The sequence below is a fragment of the Salmo salar genome, chromosome ssa28, assembly GCF_905237065.1.
Source record: "Salmo salar chromosome ssa28, Ssal_v3.1, whole genome shotgun sequence".
NCBI classification, from domain to species: Eukaryota; Metazoa; Chordata; class Actinopteri; order Salmoniformes; family Salmonidae; genus Salmo; species Salmo salar.
Genome location: NC_059469.1, coordinates 30,870,326 through 30,892,219, shown reverse-complemented (window position 1 = coordinate 30,892,219; position 21,894 = coordinate 30,870,326). Strand labels below are relative to the sequence as shown.

Sequence of the window (21,894 nt, the reverse complement as noted above, 5' to 3'; positions counted from 1 at the left end):
AGTTTCACTTATACTGAACAAAAATATAAACGTAACATGTAAAGTGTTCCATCCAGCTGAAATAAAATAACATTTTCCATATGCACAAAAAGAGTATGTCTCTCAAATTGTGTGCACAAATTTGTTTACATCCCTGTTAGTGAACATTTTTATCATTTATCAAGATAATCCATCCTCCTGACAGGTGTGGCATATCAAGAAGATAATGAATCAGCATGATCATTACACAGATGCACCTTGTGCTGGGGACAATAAAAGGCCACTCTAAAATGTGCAGTTTTGTCACACAACACAAGTTTTGAGGGAGCATGCTGACTGCAGGAATGTCCGCCAGAGCTGTTGCCAGAGATTTCATGTTCAGTTCTCTACCATAAGCCGCCGACAAACATCATTTTAGAGAATTTGGCAGTATGTCCCACCAGCCTCTCAACCGCAGACCATGTGTAACCATGCCAGCCCAGGACCTCCACATCTGGCTTCTTCGTCACCTGCGGGATCCTCTGAGACCAGTCACCCGGACAGCTGATGAAACTGAGGAGTATTTCTGTCTGTATTAAAGCCCTTTTATGGGGATAAACTCATTCTGATTGGCTGGACTTGGCTCCCCAGTGGGTGAGCTTGGCTCCCCAGTGGGTGGGCTTATGCCTTCCCAGGCCCACCCATGGCTGCGCCCCTGCCCAGTCATGTGAAATCCATAGATTAGGACCTAATACATTTATTTCAATTGACTGATTTCCTTACATGAACTGTAACTCAGAAAAATATTTTTAATTGTTGCATGTTACATTTAGATTTTTGTTCAGTATAAATTACTTGACCTACAATGACCTGTCATTCAAAAGCCATGAGGGGAAGTCAACTAGGACCCAGAGATAGGGTGTGAGGGTTTGGTTTTGGAACAAGGCCCAACTAGGACCCAGGGATAGGATGTGAGTGTTTGGTTTGGAATGGGGCCCTGGCCTTGGAGGCTAGTAGTGAGCTCTAGGGACTTCTTTATCTGATTGTCTGTCATCAACTCGTATAAACAGAATATTGGGAAACCATCCTTGACATTCTAAATGACGTGAGGTTTCATGGAAAGTGAATACTGGATTGTGGCAAAAAAATATTCATTTTTATGTCAAACTTGATATGATGTTGATATTTTTTTTTTTCACCACTGATGTTACACTTGACATTATAATATTTAACAATAAAAAAAAACATATCATTATATTTCAAACACTTTGCAAAATACAATACAATATATAATGTATGGATTGTTTCTTTTATCTAAACAACACCATTTAAAAAGTAAAATCTCCATGTGTAATTACTGTATGTGTTTTGCAGCACACGTTCAGTCTAGCTGGTCCCATTGTTGTATTATACATGGTAGGTTACATCCACTATGAAAGAATATTGTTTGCGCACTAAATGACACCCTACTCCCTATGTAGTGCACTACTTTTTACCACGACCCATAGAGCTCTGGTCAGAAGTAGTGCACTGTCCAAGGAATAGGGTGCCATTTGGGATACATGAATTGTCAATATTAGTCCTGGGTTTTTCATTTCATATTTCAAAGAAGGGCAAACCCACCCTAGTACAATAACCTAAACCTACAGATACAGTTTGCTTAGATGGTTTGAATGTCCACAGTCACCAAAACAACCAGAATGCAGCTATGTGAGTGAATGTACAGATATGGCATGCTTTGTCTAGTTCATATGAAGTCCATTTTAGCACCTGTTGCTTTATCTAGTCTTGGTCCTGTTGCTTTATTTAGTCTTGGTCCTGTTGCTTTATCTAGTCTAGGTCCTGTTGCTTTATCTAGTCTTGGTCCTGTTGCTTTATCTAGTCTAGGTCCTGTTGCTTTATCTAGTCTAGGTCCTGTTGCTTTATCTAGTCTTGGTCCTGTTGCTTTATCTAGTCTAGGTCCTGTTGCTTTATCTAGTCTAGGTCCTGTTGCTTTATCTAGTCTAGGTCCTGTTGCTTTATCTAGTCTAGGTCCTGTTGCTTTATCTAGTCTAGGTCCTGTTGCTTTATCTAGTCTTGGTCCTGTTGCTTTATCTAGTCTAGGTCCTGTTGCTTTATCTAGTCTTGGTCCTGTTGCTTTATCTAGTCTTGGTCCTGTTGCTTTATCTAGTCTTGGTCCTGTTGCTTTATCTAGTCTAGGTCCTGTTGCTTTATCTAGTCTTGGTCCTGTTGCTTTATCTAGTCTAGGTCCTGTTGCTTTATCTAGTCTAGGTCCTGTTGCTTTATCTAGTCTTGGTCCTGTTGCTTTATCTAGTCTTGGTCCTGTTGCTTTATCTAGTCTAGCACCTGTTGCTTTATCTAGTCTAGGTCCTGTTGCTTTATCTAGTCTAGGTCCTGTTGCTTTATCTAGTCTTGGTCCTGTTGCTTTATCTAGTCTTGGTCCTGTTGCTTTATCTAGTCTAGGTCCTGTTGCTTTATCTAGTCTTGGTCCTGTTGCTTTATCTAGTCTAGGTCCTGTTGCTTTATCTAGTCTAGCACCTGTTGCTTTATCTAGTCTAGGTCCTGTTGTTTTATCTAGTCTTGGTCCTGTTGCTTTATCTAGTCTAGGTCCTGTTGCTTTATCTAGTCTTGGTCCTGTTGCTTTATCTAGTCTAGGTTCTGTTGCTTTATCTAGTCTAGGTTCTGTTGCTTTATCTAGTCTAGGTCCTGTTGCTTTATCTAGTCTAGGTCCTGTTGCTTTATCTAGTCTAGGTCCTGTTGCTTTATCTAGTCTTGGTCCTGTTGCTTTATCTAGTCTAGGTTCTGTTGCTTTATCTAGTCTTGGTCCTGTTGCTTTATCTAGTCTAGGTTCTGTTGCTTTATCTAGTCTTGGTCCTGTTGCTTTATCTAGTCTTGGTCCTGTTGCTTTATCTAGTCTAGGTCCTGTTGCTTTATCTAGTCTAGGTCCTGTTGCTTTATCTAGTCTAGGTCCTGTTGCTTTATTTAGTCTTGGTCATTGTATGACATATTTTATGATATCTATGTCTACAACTGTTTTACACTGGGGACAATAAAGATATATTGAGTTGAAATTGACAATAAAGATATATTGACATTTAAATGGATGTGTTTACAGTGTAATATAAGTGCAATCTATGTCTAACTCCCAAAAATATTATCTGTCTCTACATCTGAAAGCTATGAGGAGTGCTCTTAACCTAACATATAGTTTATCTGGGTGCAAAGTTGATACGATTCATAATACTTTGCATCACACAAAATACATTAAAAATACATGATTCATAAAGGGTCTGAGTCCCAAATAGCACCATACCGGTATTCCGTATTTAGTGCACAATTTTTTTTACCAGAACCTTATGTGGCTAAATAGGGGATATGGTGCCATTTGGGATGCACACTAAGTGTTGCAGGGAGTCATGGTCTAATTTTTAAGATTTACTGGCCCAAAGTGAAAGAGCAGTACTGTAAGAATGGTATGGGTGCAAGACAATGCTTCACGCAATCAAGGCACTTTGAACATGGTTAGTGCTATCTGGGATCCTTGGGACGTCCCTACCCTGAGGATACATTTTCTCCGCTCTGTTGACAAGTATTTTACTCCTCTCATACAGGAGTAATAAAGGCCTAGAGCACTCATCTGGTTGGGGGGAGGGGGGGATTCTATTTTTTATTTTATTATATTAATATTATATTGTTTTATTTATCAGGGGGTGCTGCAGCACCACTACTTCCCGTGTGCTAGGGGTTGTTGTGGCCATCTTGAATTGTGGCCATCTTGAATTGATTCTGTTTGGCTGTTTCCTGACAAAACCTCCAAACGATCATCAATCTTCATCAGGCTGTGTGTGCAACATGTTTTTGCCAAATTAACAAGTGGCTTGGTTTACTTCTCAAAGTAAGTGAATATCTATTTTGATATCTGGATTAAAATACAGTTATTATAACACACATAAAAAGACACAATAAGAAAATTAAGAAGATATTCTTCTATGAACTGGGAACCAATCTTCTTCAGATTTTGGTCTCCTTCTCGTGTCACACTGGTCCATCATACAAGCCCACAACACCCCCAGTATACGTCCCAAGTGGCATCCTGTTCCCTATGTAGTGGACTATACAGCTAATAGGGTGCCATTTTGGACACAGCCCCAACCGACCCCTTCCCCCTACCCCTCGCTCTTGGGCTTGATAAGGTGTCCATTGAAGGTGATGTAGGTATCAAAGTCATCGCTGAAGATGGCGTTCTCCCTCTCTCCTTTGAACAGCCGGACCCACACCTGGTCCTCTCGCTCCAGCTCTAGCATCAGCCCCTGGCTCTGCATGATGCTCCGGTCACTGGACTGGGCATACAGGATCACCACCTCTCTCTCGTTATGCATCACGTGCACGTACGTCTCCTTCTGGTTCCACGTGTGCACGTTCAGGCTGAAGTAGTAGATTCCCGGCACGTAGCAGTAGAACTTGCCTGTGAACATGTTGAAGTGGCCGTAGAGGTTGACGAGCTCAGTGTCGAACACCAAGGTCTGGTAATAGTCGTTGGAGTGGATGGCCTTCTTGCGGCCCACGGAGAAGGCAGCGTACTGGGACTTGCAGGGGTCACCCGGGGTCCCTATGCTCCCCTTGGTGCCCTTGATGCCGTTGGGCCCACGGGGGCCGGACTGGCCGGACTTGCCGGATTTACCGTAGGGTCCTCGCTGGCCGCTGTCCCCCTTCTCACCTAGAGAAGGAAGAAGTAGAAATTATAGAAATGACCTCAGGTCAGTGGATGGTCAAGATGGTTTCCCCCGCGTTTCTGTACTCAAATAACTGACGATTAGGATTTGAAATGTGTTTATGATCCGTTGAACTATTTGTTGTGTTTGTGTCTGACACCGATTGGTCCGCTGTTTAGCATAGCTAAGCATTCATCATTCCAGTTACAATACCACATCTGTTTTCACAATCTCAGCATCCAAGATATACAATGTGGCAGATACAAATACCCAAAGCTGTTATCCCCTCTCCTAACCCACTTGTTTCAAAACTAGTTTTGGCTGTTTCAAAGTGTTGACAAACTAACACCCCTAGAGTGTTGGTGCTGCAAGTTGATACCATTATACTTTTTTAGTGTTAGGGAATAACTGGTAGTGTTACTGTCACGTCCTGGCCAGTATAAGGATTAATTGTTATTGTAGTTTGGTCAGGACGTGGCAGAGGGTATTTGGTTTATGTGGTTCGGGGTGGTGGTTTTCTAAAAAGGGCATTTGATTTATGTATTCCAGGGTTTTTGGGCACTGTTCCTTGTTTATGTAGTTCTATGTTTAGTCTAGGTAATCTGTTTCTATGTTGAGTTAATTGGGGTGGACTTCCAATTGAAGGCAGCTGTGTGGTGTTGCCTTTGATTGGAAGTCCTATATTAGTTGGGTGTGTTTGTCTGTGTAATTGTGGGAGATTGTTTCTTGTTTTGCTGAATGTGCCTTTCAAGACTGTTTCGTTGTTCGTAAGTTCATTTCGTTTTGGTGGGTTCATTCTGAGTTAATAAATGTCAAGATGAGCGTACACATACCTGCTGCGTTTTGGTCCTCCTTAACCGACGACAATCGTGACAGTTACATTATTTTGGAGGGGGTGTTGTTTTAAAACTGCATATTTCCCAGCATGCTTTTCGAATTAATGTGAGAGATACCCACCCATGATTGTGTTTGTCAGTGACAGAGATATAATTGTTGCATTCAATAACTTTCTTTGCTGAATTCTTTACCAAATAACTACCTCTTTGTTTGAATTAAAAATAAACCCTTTATGACCAGTTATGGCATAGTGATCTTCAAAATTGTGGTCTGAAAATCATTACTCATGGGCCACATCAGGCAAAACACAATATTCTGGGTTGTAAAGTAATTCCTGGTGATGGGGAAATTAAACTTCCTGAAGCATTGAGCATTTTCAGCCAATTGTGTCAAAAATAGATAAAGTATTTGAGACGTTGATCAAACGCTAACTTCAGACCCATTTGCTATGTAGTAGTATCTGTGGCACCACCTACCTTTGAGGATGGTTATGTTGATCTGTGGCACCGCCTGGTACTGTGGGTAGTGTTGTGGGTACTGGGGGTTGGAAGACTGAGTACGGATCTCCTCTCCAGGGTCACAGCACCGCTGACACTCTTTACCCCTCACCTCACTAGCAGAGAAAACTATGTCAATGGACACATCCCCAAATGGCACCCCAACTCCCTATTTAGTGCACCATATAGGGACCCTAGTCAAGAGTAGTGCACTATATACGGAATAGGGTGACACTTGGAGAGGTATTATTAGGTAGTATGTTGTACAGCAGTAATACCTGGCATCTCTGTGGTAGTCCCTGGTGTCTGTCCTGGTGTCTGTCATGGTGTCTAGCCTGGAGTCTGTCCTCTCTCTGTCCCTGTCACTGTTCTGGCCTTGTTCCTGGTCGTATGGGGTCCGGTAGGGTTCACCTGACTCCACCAAAATAAGCAGCACCACCCACGCACACAGGGAAGAGGGCAGAGGCCCACCACAAACTTTCATCTTCAGGAAACAGGAAGTGACATCAGTCATGATCAGGAAGTGACTGAGCTCATAGGGTGAGGAATGGTCATCACTAGTTACCACAGCCACAAAGCCATTATGGCTAAACCCTGCCTATTTCTAAAACGTCTCTTCCTCAAAATCTTATTTTAAACCTACCCTAACCACACTGCTAACCTTCTGCCTAACACTAACTTTTAGTTTTCATAAATTTTTACAATATAGCCAATTTTGACTTTGTGGCTGTGGTAACTAGTGAGGAGAGGAAGGAAGCAAGGATTTTTTTTATTTTTTATTATTTTTATTTCACCTTTATTTAACCAGGTAGGCTAGTTGAGAACAAGTTCTCATTTACAACTGCGACCTGGCCAAGATAAAGCTGTGCAACACAAACAACAACAAAGAGTTACACATGGAATAAACAAACATACAGTCAATAATACAATAGAAAAAGTCTATATACAGTGTGTGCTAATGAGGTAGGGTAAGGGAGGTAAGGCAATAAATAGGCCATAGTGGAGAAATAATTACAATATAGCAATAAAACACTGGAATGGTGGAAGTGCAGAAAATGAGTGTGCAAGTAGAGATACTGGGGTGCAAAGGAGCAAAATAAATAACAGTATGGGATGAGATAGTTGGATGGGCTATTTACAGATGGGCTATTTACAGATGGGCTATGTACAGATGGGCTATGTACAGATGGGCTATGTACAGATGGGCTTTGTACAGATGCAGTGATCTGTGAATCAAGGAAAAACAATTGAGATTCCCCCATAGATGTTGTTAATGGTTGTTTTTTGCACTCTAGATTTACTATGAATGGTTCTCTTTCTCTAGGAGAGTGGTTACTACATGACGGGCCAAGTTGGGGAAGGACCCAGTGTCTCTGGAGACAGAGTGGTTTGCCCTGCTCCTGTAATGTATTTGTGGGATAAACCAAATGTCTAGGATGGTGATGACACCTCATTATGACAACAACAGAGAGTGCCTCCCAAATGTTACCCTACTACCTACAGTATATGTTTCACCAGGGCTCCGGACAAAAGTAGTGCACTATGTAGGGAATAGGGTGCCATTTGAGATGGAGACGGACTCTCAGAGTAAAAACTATTAATCAGTGTAAAAAACAACACTACATTTTTTTTTTTAACTAATTCATTTCACACATTAGACTAACTAATTTCACACATTTGACTACCTCATTTAACACATTAGACAAAGTAATTTCACACATCAGACTAACTAATTTCACACATCAGACTAACTAATTTCACACATCAGACTAACTAATTTCACACATTAGACTAACACCCAAATGGCGGCAGAAGAAATGGCAGCAGTTTTACGGCGACAAACCATTTGTGCTATTATATGTTTTTTTCATGTTATTTGTAACTTATTTTGTACATAATATTTCTGCCACCGTATCTTACGGCAAAAAAAGAGCTTCTGGATATCAGGACAGCGACCACTCACCTCGGATTAGATGAAGATGTTTTCTTCAACAAGCAGGACGCACAGGATGTACTGCTAACAGCCGACAAGGCCAACATCCCCATTATTGGCAAGAGAAAGAGACGCAGGTACAGAGGACACAGAGCAGGGCACCCCGTAAGGATCCGCAGAAGGCGAGTGGCAAAGCTACCATTACCATCAATATTACTCGCCAACGTACAATCATTGGACAATAAAATAGACGAGGTATGATCACGAATATCCTATCAACGGGACATCAAAAACTGTAACATCTTCTGTTTCACAGAATCGTGGCTGAATGATGACATGGATATTCAGCTAGCAGGCTATACGATATATGAAGTAGAGTGTCTTATGATAAACTGTGGACCACACTATTTGCTAAGAGAGTTTTCATCTATACTTTTCGTGGCTGTTTATTTACCACCACAGACGGTCGCTGGCACTAAGACTGCACTCAGTCAGCTGTTTAAGGAAATAAGCAAACAGGAAACCGCTCACCCAGAGGCGGCGCTCCTAGTGGCCGGAGACTTTAAGCAGGGAAACTTAAATCAGTTTTACCTAATCTCTATCAACATGCTAACCTGTTAGGGATAGGGGGCAGTATTGACACAGCCGGATATAAAACGTACCCGATTTAATCTGGTTACTACTCCTGCCCAGTAACTAGAATATGCATATAAGTGTTGGCTTTGGATAGAAAACACCCTAAAGTTTCTAAAACTGTTTGAATGGTGTCTGTGAGTATAACAGAACTCATATGGCAGGCCAAAACCTGAGAAGATTCCATGCAGGAAGTGGCCTGTCTGAGAAGTTGTGTTTCATCTTGGCTCTTTTTATTGAAGACTGAGGATCTTTGCAATAACGTGACACTTCCTACGGCTCCCATAGGCTCTCAGAGCCCGGGAAAAAGCTGAACGAGATCGAGGCAGGCTCTGGCTGAAACACTTTATCGCTTTTGGCAAGTGGCCGCTCAGAGTACTATGGGCTTAGGCGCGTGCCCGAGTCGACCGAATGCTTTCTTTTCTTTTGTCTGTTTACCTAAACGCAGATTCCCGGTTGGAATATTATCGCTTTTTAATGAGAAAAATGGCATAAAAATTGATTTTAAACAGCGGTTGACATGCTTCAAAGTACGGTAATGGAATATTTAGAATTTTTTTGTCACGAATTGCGCCATGCTCGTCACCCTTATTTACCCTTTCGGATAGTGTCTTGAACGCACGAACAAAACGCCGCTGTTTGGATATAACGATGGATTATTTTGGACCAAACCAACATTTGTTATTGAAGTAGCAGTCCTGGGAGTGCATTCTGACGAAGACAGCAAAGGTAATAACATTTTTCTTATAGTAAATCTGACTTTGATGAGTGCTAAACTTGCTGGGTGTCTAAATAGCTAGCCCTGTGATGCCAGGCTATCTACTGAGAATATTGCAAAATGTGCTTTCACCGAAAAGCTATTTTAAAATCGGACATATCGAGTGCATAGAGGAGTTCTGTATCTATAATTCTTAAAATAATTGTTATGCTTTTTGTGAACGTTTATCGTGAGTAATTTAGTAAATTCACCGGCAGTGTTCGGTGGGAATGCTAGTCACATGCTAGTCACATGCTAATGTAAAAAGCTGGTTTTTGATATAAATATGAACTTGATTGAACAAAACATGCATGTATTGTATAACAAAATGTCCTAGGGTTGTCATCTGATGAAGATCATCAAAGGTTAGTGCTACATTTAGCTGTGGTTTGGGTTTATGTGACATTATATGCTAGCTTGAAAAATGGGTGTCTGATTATTTCTGGCTGGGTACTCTGCTGACATAATCTAATGTTTTGCTTTCGTTGTAAAGCCTTTTTGAAATCGGACAGTGTGGTTAGATTAACGAGAGTCTTATCTTTAAAATGGTGTAAAATAGTCATATGTTTGAAAAATTGAAGGTTTTGCATTTCTAAGGTATTTGAATAACGCGCCACGGGATTACACTGGCAGGAAGCGTCCCACCTAGCCCATAGAGGCTAACCCGGAAGCTCATAAGAAATCCTGCTATGTCCTCCAACGAACCATCAACCAGGCAAAGCTCCAATACAGGGCTAAGATTGAATCGTACTACATCGGCTCCGACGCTTGTCTTATGTGGCAGGGCTTGCAAACTATTACAGACTACAAAGGGAAGCACAGCTGCGAGCTGCCCAATGACACGAGCCTACGAGACAAGCTAAATCACGTCTATGCTCACTTCTAGGCAAGCAACACTGAGGCATGCATGAGAGAATCAGCTGTTCCAGACAACTATGTGATCACGCTCTTCGTAGCCAACATGAGTAAGACCTTTTCAACATGTCCCTGATTGAGTCTGTAATACCAACATGTTTCAAGCAGACCACCATAGTCCCTGTGCCCAAGAACACAAAGGCAACCTGCCTAAATTACTACAGACCGATAGCACTCACATCCATAGCCATGAAGTGCTTAGAAAGGCTGGTAATGGCTCACATCAACACCATTATCCCAGAAACACTAGACCCACTCCAATTTGCATACCGCCCAAACAGATCCACAGATGACGCAATCTCTATTGCACTCCACACTGCCCTTTCCCACCTGGACAAAAGGAACACCTACTTGAGAATGCTATTCATTGACTACAGCTCAGCGTTCAACACCATAGTACCCTCAAAGCTCATCAATAAGCTAAGGATCCCTCTGCAACTGGATCCTGGACTTCCTGACGGGCTGCCCCCAGGTGGTGAGGGTAGGTAGCAACACATCTGCCATGCTGATCCTCAACACTGGAGCCCCTCAGGGGTGCGTGCTTAGTCCCCTCCTGTACTCCCTGTTCACCCACGACTGTGTGACCAGGCACGACTCCAACACCATCATTAAGTTTGCAAACGACACAACAGTGGTAGGTCTGATCACCGACAACTACGAGACAGCCTATAGGGAGGAGGTCAGAGACCTGGCCGGGTGGTGCCAGAATAACAACCTATCCCTCAATGTAACCAAGACTAAGGAGATGATTGTGGACTACAGGAAAAGGAGGACCAAGCACGCCTTCATTCTCATCGACGGGGCTGTAGTGGAGCAGGTTGAGAGCTTCAAGTTCCTTGGTGTCCACATCACCAACAAACTAGAATGGTCCAAACACACTAAGACAGTCGTGAAGAGGGCACGACAAAGCCTATTCCCTACATAGTGCACTAGTTTAGATCAGAGCCCTATTCCCTACATTGTGCAGTAGTTTAGATCAGAGCCCTATTCCCCATATAGTGCACTAGTTTAGATCAGAGCCCTATTCCCTACATTGTGCACCAGTTTAGATCAGAGCCCTATTCCCTACATTGTGCACCAGTTTAGATCAGAGCCCTATTCCCTACATTGTGCACCAGTTTAGATCAGAGCCCTATTCCCTACATTGTGCACCAGTTTAGATCAGAGCCCTATTCCCTACATTGTGCACCAGTTTAGATCAGAGCCCTATTACCTACATAGTGCAGTACAAAAGTAGCGCAGTAGAAATGGAAAAGTTTACCATTTGGAAAGCATGGAGAGAATAGACTTTTAACGGAAAGAGAAGGGACTGTCTGTACTGACAGAGAAGGTTTATACGCAGTCTAATATGGCAAGAGACTAACAATAAAGAGTCTAAAGTATGAATAAACAGTAATGTCACGGTTAACAAGGATGGACGAGAGAAAGAGTGAAAGAGAGAGAAGACACCAGTCAATGAAACAGGAGAGAATATATCAAGTGTATAATCAGTGTGTGTGTGTGTGTGTGTGTGTGTGTGTGTGTGTGTGTGTGTGTGTGTGTGTGTGTGTGTGTGTGTGTGTGTGTGTGACTTTGTCTCCTCATCTGAGAGCATGATAACCCTGATGCCAGGTGCATCTGAAAAAGTTGAAAGGCATTGTGGCCACAGCTGAATCTCTATTCCCCTGGTTAATCTCATGTGTTCACTTTATGAACTCTGACCTCTAACACTGATTCTTCATGCAACTTGATGCTTCCCAAATGGCACCCTATTCCCTTTATGGTGCTCTACTTTGGGCGAGGGCCAATAGGGCTCTGGTGGTCAACAGTAGTGCATTATATAGTGAACAGGATACCATAGGGTAAAGGCCAGACCAGGTCTACCCTTCACCCTCTGCTCTTTTATTACTTCTCTCCTCTCTCTAATCCAGACGCTGGAGGAAGGGGGAAGCTGTTGGAGACAGAGGATCCATCCTAAATGGTACCCAATTCCACAACAGTAAGATGGGCTTAAAGAATTCTGGAATTCTTTTCCGAGTGGTTTTCCCAGTTGACGTTTACAGAGATGGTATCTAAGTGTTTGTTTTGTGTACTCTGATCCATTTTATCAGAGATGGTATCTAAGTGTTTGTTTTAGAGATGCTAACTAAGTGTTTGTTTTAGAGATGGTATCTAAGTGTTTGTTTTAGAGATGGTATCTAAGTGTTTGTTTTAGAGATGGTATCTAAGTGTTTGTTTTAGAGATGGTATCTAAGTGTTTGTTTTAGAGATGGTATCTAAGTGTTTGTTTTAGAGATGGTATCTAAGTGTTTGTTTTAGAGATGGTATCTAAGTGTTTGTTTTAGAGATGGTATCTAAGTGTTTGTTTTAAGAGATGGTATCTAAGTGTTTGTTTTAGAGATGGTAACTAAGTGTTTGTTTTAGAGATGGTATCTAAGTGTTTGTTTTAGAGATGGTAACTAAGTGTTTGTTTTAGAGATGGTATCTAAGTGTTTGTTTTAGAGATGGTAACTAAGTGTTTGTTTTAGAGATGGTATCTAAGTGTTTGTTTTAGAGATGGTATCTAAGTGTTTGTTTTAGCGATGGTATCTAAGTGTTTGTTTTGTATACAATAGCTTACCCCTTTTAAGTTATTAATGTAAATGTGTAATATTCCGAGCAGATAACTGACAAAACCAGTGTTCAAATAGTAAAGAATGAACTTTCTGTTTTCTCATAAAACGTGACTTTGAACAAAGGACGATTCTTAAATGTTTTGTTTTAGTTGGCCCCTATCATGTTTACAATCCCAAGTCTGATATCTTCCTAACCTTCCCCTTTCTTCCCTCCAGATCCGCTCCAGAGATGTTTACACTACAGGGGGGCGCACACACACACACACACACACACACACACACACACACACACACACACACACACACACACACACACACACACACACACACTACATAAACACACACACATACTGTCCTTATGCAAACACACATACACGCATTGTGTGTGTGTGTGTGTGTGTGTGTGTGTGTGTGTGTGTGTGTGTGTGTGTGTGTGTGTGTGTGTGTGTGTGTGTGTGTGTGTGTGTGTGTGTGTGTGTGTGTCATCCAGAGCCTCAGAAACTGGAGCAAGTCCCAGTGTTGTCACCGCAGTCTCTTTGATACGGGTTATGTTGTGACCTCTCCACTCCCTATAAATCCTTCATAGCCCAGCGGTGGATGCTGAAGTTATTGGGACCCTTAATTCGGCAAACAGGGAAATGTACAAAACATTAGGAACACCTTCCTAATATTGAGATGTACCCCCTTTGCCCACAAAAACAGTCAAGGGTAGTAAATCAACAATTTACTCGAAAGGCAAGGCACTCTGGGAAATATTTTAATAAGGCTTTACACTAAGCGGTGTTGTAATTTAACACTCTTCCGGTGTCTATATGGGTTCACAGACTCCGCACTTTCAGTGTTGATTTAACACTGTTAATTATTATTATGAATTATTATGTCTTATCATAAGTCCATGCCCCCCCCCCCCAATTGTTTGGTGGACCATTCTTGATACACACGGGAAGCTGTTGAGCATGAAAAACCCAGCAGCGTTGCAGTTCTTGACACACTCAAACCGGTGCGCCTAGGCACTTAAATCAAATTGTCTCAAGGCTTAAAAATCCTTCTTTAACCTGTCTCCTCCCCTTCATCATACACTGATTGAAGTGGATTTAAGGAATCGCAGCTTCCACGTAGATTCACCTGGTCAGTCTATGTCATGTACAGAGCAGTTCCTAATGACGAGATAAACAGAGACCTAGTAGTGCAGCAGACCCATCTCTAGTAAAACTACTTGTACTCATCCAGCACAGATTGTGCTGGATCTTGTCTATGGTGGAATGTCTGAAGTCAGAAAAAAATAGCAGTGTGTGTGTGTGCGTGCGTGCGTGCATGTGCGCGTGTATGTGTGTGGACGTGTGTGTGTGAATTGTGCGTGTGTGTGTGGTGGGCTTATGTTTACAAGAACTGGGTGATAGTCCATTTTTCCCATTGAAATTAATACTTCTTCAGCTTTTGAGTGAGAAAAAGTTGTTTATACTGTGTGTGTGTGTGTGTGTGTGTGTGTGTGTGTGTGTGTGTGTGTGTGTGTGTGTGTGTGTGTGTGTGTGTGTGTGTGTGTGTGTGTGTGTGTGTGTGTGTGTGTGTGTGTGTGTGTGTGCACACATGTGTGACTAATTGCCTTACCTACATGTCTTCATAATTGCGTGTGTGGGTGTGTCTGTGCCTGTCTTCCTGCCTGCATATTGACTGCCGGGACAAAAGGAGATGTAAGGTACAGAAATCAACAACAACTGTGTGTGTGTGTCTGTTTGTTGACTGAGTGTTCAGTTCAATAATACAGACAAGTAGCTTCATGTATCTCTTATATGTTGTGTAACACACACACACACAGAGAGTGCGGTAAATATTGGGTCCCACCCTAACAGTTCCCCCCCTGATGCCTATTCCCTGAGAAATAGTTCTGCGTTGCTCCATTGATACAAACTCATATATGTTTTCTATCTGTTAATCTGTCCCGATGAAAGATTAATCTGATCCCAGGTCTGTGGTTATGGGTAGAGGCTACGTTCCATTGCCCTACATAGTGCACGACTTTTGACCAGAGCCCTTGTGCACTACATAGAGAATAGGGTTTCCATTTGGGACGTAACCAGTCGACCCCCAGGCATATTACCCATCCTGTATTTGTGTCGTTGTTTTAGTTGAGGAGCAGCTTCAATAGCCTGCTGTCCATCAGTAGTGGTATGAAATGTGATGACCTTACGTAGACTACCAGACACACACACACACTCACTCACTCACTCACTCACTCACTCACTCACTCACTCACTCACTCACTCACTCACTCACTCACTCACTCACTCACTCACTCACTCACTCACTCACTCACTCACACACACACAGTAATGATAAAATGCCAGGAGCATCTTCACCTGTAGCGTGACAGAGCATCACCAATTAAACAAAACACTTAGTGTGCATTCCAAATGGCACTCTATTCCCCATATAGTGCACTAGTTTAGATCACAGCCCTATTCCCATATAGTGTACAAGTTTAGACCAGAGCCCTCTTCCCCATATAGTGCACTAGTTTAGACAAGAGCCCTATTCCCCATATAGTGCACTAGTTTAGACAAGAGCCCTATTCCCCATATAGTGCACTAGTTTAGATTAGAGCCCTATTCCACATATAGTGCACTAGTTTAGATCAGAGCCCTATTCCACATATAGTGCACTAGTTTAGATCAGAGCTCTATGGGTCCTGGCCAAAAGTAGTGCACTAAATAGGTAATAGAGTACTATTTGGGACGTAGACCTGTTAATGACATAGTGAAGGCTAAAAACAGACGTGTACTCACCTGGTACAATATGCAGACAAGAACTGAACAAGTGCAGTGCCTTTTTGACGGCAGAAAAAGTATGGTTTGAGAACTACTGTAGAAGAACATTGTTATGTAAGGTCGAAGTATTACATTTAGACATTGTTTTTCATATTCTCTGACACTCTCTCTCTTTCCTGCTCTCCCTCTCTCTGGGCTCTCTCTCTCTCCTCTGACCCTCCCTCTCTCCCTTTCTCTGACACTCTCTCTCTCTCCTGCTCTCCCTCTCTCTGGGCTTTCTCTCTCTCTCCTCTGACCCTCCCTCTCTCCCTTTCTCTGACACTCTCTCCCTCACCTGCTCTCTCTTTCTCTGGGCTCCCCCATCCTTCCCTCTCTCCCTCGCTCTCTTTCAATTCAATTTTCAATTTAAAGGTCTCTCTCTCTCTCCCTGGGCTCTCTCTCCCTCCCTCTCTCCTTCTCTCCCTCCCTCTCTCTCTCTCTCCCCCTCTCTCCCCCTCCCTTCCTCCCTCTCTCTCCCTCTCATTCTCTCTCTCCCATGGCAAGACATAAGTTGAGCAGTAGCAGCAGGTTTAGCAGCAGCCTGAAGTCTTTGTGATGGCATGCCCAAAGAATTCCTGTCCCACATTTCACATTTCACTGCTTTGCCTCCTCAGGACACTCCAATGCCTATCCCTCTCAAACACTCTGCTTCTGTTCTCTGATTGTATCACAGTAATGTCATAATGTCTTCATACCATCTCCATTGTTCTCTGTCTAACAGAGAGACAAGGGATTCCTCCCAAATCACACCCTATTCCCTACGGGCCCTGGTCGAATGTAGTTCACTACAGAGGGAATTGGGTGCTATTTGGGACAAAACCAAGTATTTCCATCTCTTACTACATTGTCACGGGAGCAGGGTTGCAAAATTCCAGGAACTATATTACAATAATACTTTTCTGACCTCTTAATCGGAGAAATCCACTTCTGTTAGCTTTTTCAAACACTTTAAAACTGGCAGCAACGATTTTCAAAGCATTACAACATCCATAATAAACCAACACGTGACTAACTACAGTAACATTCTGAGTAACGGTTACAGATTATCTTGGTTGTTGTTGATATGACTGTGATATGTTGTTGTTTAATTACCTTCGTTGAATGCACCGACTGTAAATCACTCCAGATAAGAGCACACATGTGAAAACAAACACTTGCAATGCATGCTAGGTATTATTCAAATGAGTACGAAATCTAGGAAAGGTTGGTCAAGGCTCCACAGAAGCTGTGTGTGGGTGTGTCTTGACAGGCTTTGTTAACATATTTAATTGGCAAAAACAATGGAAACTGGATCTGAGCTGAATGTGTTCATTCACTATGAATAAATACAGTGTAATATATATCTGCACCTTATTCCTGACGTTCAGATTCAATGCAACAAAATGAGCACTCTAGATAACATGACAACACTCACCTCTTCTGTGGTTATAGATCCACAACCCTCAGGCTATATGGAAAAGATCCTGCTGGTTTCTTTGACTTGGTTTTAGCCTGGTTTAGCCTGGTCTAGCCCACGTCTAGCCCACCGTTAGCTTTAGTTTATCCTGGTTATATCCCAGTTAGTCTTCCTCAGATCCCTGCAGCCAGTCAGTGTGTGAGAGTCATCCACCTCCAACTCTCCCCTAACACTGAACACTGCTGCCTGCGGAAAGACCGGGTCCTTGAAACAAGTGGAGAGAGGGAGGGAGAGGGAGAGAGAGAGAGAGAGAGAGAGAGAGAGAGAGAGAGAGAGAGAGAGAGAGAGAGAGAGAGAGAGAGAGAGAGAGAGAGAGAGAGAGAGAGAGAGAGAGAGAGAGAGAGAGAGAGAGAGAGATTGTTTATTTCACTTTGTTTATTATCTATTCCACTTGCTTTGGCAATGTAAACATGTTTCCCATGCCAATAAAGCCCTTTGAATTGAGTTGAATTGATAGAGGTGTAAAGTAGTTGTAAGTAGATTCAACAGTTTGTCTGGACAAATGAAACAGTTTGTTCTCCCAGCGTTTTGTTGAGAATCATGTGTTGTAGGTCAGTTGTTCTGAATGATGTACATGTTTAAGTAATCCAAGTTGAACCTGAGGGCACAAAAGATCTGATTGGGTACCGTGATGATAATAAAACTGTGATGTGAGAAGGATTTAAACAGGACTGACATTTACATTTGTCGACTTGGAAAGAAGCCAGAATAGTCAAGATGTCAGAAAACAATACCCCTCATGCTGCTACATGTATAGTAATTATAGTAGAGGTCTTAAAAGGATGCTAACATATCAAACTACTTAAACCATGCCTTTCTGCTGACGTGAAGATTAAGTTGACAGAGTTATTGTCACAACAACGTCAAGAGCCGTCTACTGTTTGATGGAAATCCTAACTTCTCTCACTTACCTTAGACACACACACACATTAAGTAACCAGCTCCTTGTCGTGATGACAAGGCTCAGTGATTTCAAAACTCTCCATTCTAAAGAGAAATGAATGCTTGACAGATGATTGCTGCCTCATAGGGCTCTGGTCAAAAATAGGGCTCTGCACTATATTGTGTATTTGCATTATCTATGCATAGTCACTTTAATAACTCTACCTACATGTACATATTACCTCAATTACCTTGACTAACCGGTGCCCCCACACATTGACTCTGTACTTACAGTGAGGGGAAAAAGTATTTGATCCCCTGCTGATTTTGTACGTTTGCCCACTGACAAAGAAATGATCAGTCTATAATTTTAATGGTAGGTTTATTTGAACAGTGAGAAACAGAACAACAACAACAAAAAATCCAGAAAAACTCATGTCAAAAATGTTATAAATTGATTTGCATTTTAATGAGGGAAATAAGTATTTGACCCCTCTGCAAAACATGACTTAGTACTTGGTGGCAAAACCCTTGTTGGCTATCACAGAGGTCAGAGGTTTCTTGTAGTTGGCCACCAGGTTTGCACACATCTCAGGAGGGATTTTGTCCCACTCCTTTTTTGCAGATCTTCTCCAAGTCATTAAGGTTTCAAGGCTGACATTTGGCAACTCGATCCTTCAGCTCCCTCCACAGATTTTCTATGGGATTAAGGTCTGGAGACTGGCTAGGCCACTCCAGGACCTTAATGTGCTTCTTCTTGAGCCACTCCTTTGTTGCCTTGGCCGTGTGTTTTGGGTCATTGTCATGCTAGAATACCCATCCACGACCCATTTTCAATGCCCTGGCTGAGGGAAGGAGGTTCTCACCCAAGATTTGACGGTACATGGCCCAGTCCATCGTCCCTTTGATGCAGTGAAGTTGTCCTGTCCCCTTAGCAGAAAAACACCCCCAAAGCATAATGTTTCCACCTCCATGTTTGACGGTGGGGATGGTATTCTTGGGGTCATTGGCAGCATTCCTCCTCCTCCAAACACGGCGAGTTGAGTTGATGCCAAAGAGCTCCATTTTGGTCTCATCTGACCACAACACTTTCACCCAGTTGTCCTCTGAATCATTCAGATGTTCATTGGCAAACTTCAGACGGGCATGTTTATGTGCTTTCTTGAGCAGGGGGACCTTGCGGGCGCTTCAGGATTTCAGTCCTTCCCGGCGTAGTGTTACCAATTGTTTTCTTGGTGACTATGGTCCCAGCTGCCTTGAGATCATTGACAAGATCCTCCCGTGTAGTTCTGGGCTGATTCCTCACCGTTCTCATGATCATTGCAACTCCACGAGTTGAGATCTTGCATGGAGCCCCAGGCCGAGGGAGATTGACAGTTCTTTTGTGTTTCTTCCATTTGCGAATAATCACACCAACTGTTGTCACCTTCTCACCAAGCTGCTTGGCAATGGTCTTGTAGCCCATTCCAGCCTTGTGTAGGTCTACAATCTTGTCCCTGACATCCTTGGAGAGCTCTTTGGTCTTGGCCATGGTGGAGAGTTTGGAATCTGATTAATTGATTGCTTCTGTGGACAGGTGTCTTTTATACAGGTAACAAGCTGAGATTAGGAGCACTCCCTTTAAAAGTGTGCTCCTAATCTCAGCTCGTTACCTGTATAGAAGACACCTGGGAGCCAGAAATCTTTCTGACTGAGAGGGGGTCAAATACTTATTCCCCTCATAAAAATGCAAATCAATTTATAACATTTTTGACATGCATTTTTCAGTTTTTTGTTGTTGTTATTCTGTCTCTCACTGTTCAAATAAACCTACCATTAAAATTATAGACTGATCATTTCTTTGTCAGTGGGCAAACGTACAAAATCAGCAGGGGATCAAATACTTTTTTCCCTCACTGTATACCCCCTGTATATAGTCTCCACATTGACTCAGTACCGGTGCCACCTGTATATAGCCTCGCTATTGTTATTTTACTGCTGCTCTTTAATTATTTGTTACTTTTATTTCTTACTTTTTTTAGGTATTTTTCTTAAAACTGCATTGTTGGTTAAGGGCTTGTAAGTTAGCATTTCACGGCACGTGTGACAAATACAATTTGATTTAATCCATATAGGTAAGGGCTCTCCAACCCTGTATCCTGGACAGCTACCCTCCTGTAGGTTCAGTTTATCAACCAGCTAATTATTAGAATCATGTGCACTAGATTATTGTTGGAAACCTACAGGATGGTAGCTCTCCAGGAACAGTGTTGGAGTGCCCTGATTTAGGCAATAGGGTGCCATTGAGGGTTTGGGTCAGAGGAAAGCCAATGAAAACACACTGCCCCACATCTGGCCACACTTTTAGAAAAAAATGTTTCCAAAAGGCTTCTTCGGCTGTCCCCATAGGAGAACCATTTCTGGTTACATTTAGTAGAACTACTGTTCTCAATTGACGCAAGGCCATACGGTTGCATAAAAAGAGCTGTGAGCAAACCACGTCCCAAAATATTTGAATGAGCCGTCACCCTTACTTTTTAATTATCACTAAAAGAAGAAAGAACCCTTTTGTGAACTGGAAAGAACTATTGAAGAGCTCAATAGGTCCTTTGAGTCATTATGGTTCCACATAGGACCATTAGGGAGTGTACATTAGGCCCATATTATAAATAACGTACACTCCCTGATGGTTCTACGTGGAACCGTAATGACTCAAGAAGGTTGCTGAGGGGAGGACAGCTCATAATAATGGCTGGAAAGGAGTGAATGGAACGGAACCCATGTGTTTGATGTACTTGATACCATTCCACCCTTTCCGCTCCAGCCAATACCACGAGCCCTTCCTCCCAAATTAAGGTGCCACCAACCTCCTGTGAATAAGGTTTACCTGGAGAAAATCGAAACTCTCTGAAATGAAAATGGATGTCCCTCTCTTCAGCAAAATGTATTTGAACTAACACATCCCTGAACGCTTGAAAAAAAACAAGTGACCCTCCCCTATACCCCAAATAATATTTAAAACATATAGTGGATAGCAGAGAACATGCCTACCACTTACCCTCAATTATAGGACAGACCAGAGACTTAGATATGCACTTTTAGGAACTGTTCTTCGTCCTGTAAGCATTATATGGAACGCAGGAATTTTTGAAGCGCACAGGACTGTGGGCCAGAAGGCTGTGGGTTCGCAGACCAGTCGTGTACAAGAGAAGGGGTGGATCTCCATCATAGTAAAAGCACTGCATAAATCTAGCATTGTATTTGCGGTTCTTATAAAAATGTCATGCAATTCTATATATATATATATATATATGTGTGTGTGTGTGTGTGTGTGTGTGTGTGTGTGTGTGTGTGTGTGCGTGCGTGTGCCCTTCTCTCACCTCTACAGGCTGCGGGTCAGGGCAGAGTTCAGTGGTTTTAATGCAGACAGGATGTGGTGCAGCAGCTTCCTCTTCCTCCTCCACTGCAGACATACCTCCAGTTTAGAGACATCCCACCACCCTCACATGGACTCTCTCTCCCACAGCCACGGTCGCACAGTGACAATGAAGACTATATAGTTGACCGAGACGACATACACAGACACATCACATGGCCTGCCAATTCAGAGATGTTAAATCATATGGCCTGCCAATTCAGAGATGTTAAATCATATGGCCTGCCAATTCAGAGATGTTAAATCATATGGCCTGCCAATTCAGAGATGTTAAATCAAATCATATTGGATTTGTCACCTGCGCCACATACAACAGGTAGACCTTACAGTGAAATGCTTACTTGTGAGCCCTTAACCAACAATGCAGTTTAAAAAAAAGACCTAATAAAAGTAAGATATAAAATTAACAAGTAATTAAAGAGCAGCAGTAAAATAACAATAGCGAGGCTATATACAGGGGGTACCGGTACAGAGTCAATGTGTGGAGGTAATTGAGGTAAT

The 21,894-nt window shown here is 42.4% G+C and overlaps 1 protein-coding gene across 3 annotated transcripts; it reads right to left on the bottom strand.

The window, feature by feature from the left end:
* Window positions 1-2,805: 2,805 nt before the first annotated feature.
* On the bottom strand, window positions 2,806-17,295 carry LOC106589867 (complement C1q tumor necrosis factor-related protein 1). Of its 3 annotated transcripts, none has more exons than XM_045710250.1 (4): window positions 17,055-17,295; window positions 6,283-6,488; window positions 5,984-6,120; window positions 2,806-4,675 (listed from the first exon to the last, which is right to left on the bottom strand). In XM_045710250.1, the coding sequence occupies exons 2-4, from the start codon at window positions 6,486-6,488 to the stop codon at window positions 4,125-4,127; spliced, it is 894 nt and encodes a 297-aa protein (XP_045566206.1). In that variant the 5' UTR covers window positions 17,055-17,295; the 3' UTR covers window positions 2,806-4,124. The 3 variants fall into 3 exon arrangements, with proteins under 3 accessions (XP_045566206.1, XP_045566205.1, XP_014035751.2); XM_045710249.1 differs by lacking the exon at window positions 17,055-17,295 and adding an exon at window positions 16,733-17,007; XM_014180276.2 differs by lacking the exon at window positions 17,055-17,295 and adding an exon at window positions 6,799-6,889.
* Between the last annotated feature and the right edge of the window lie 4,599 nt (window positions 17,296-21,894).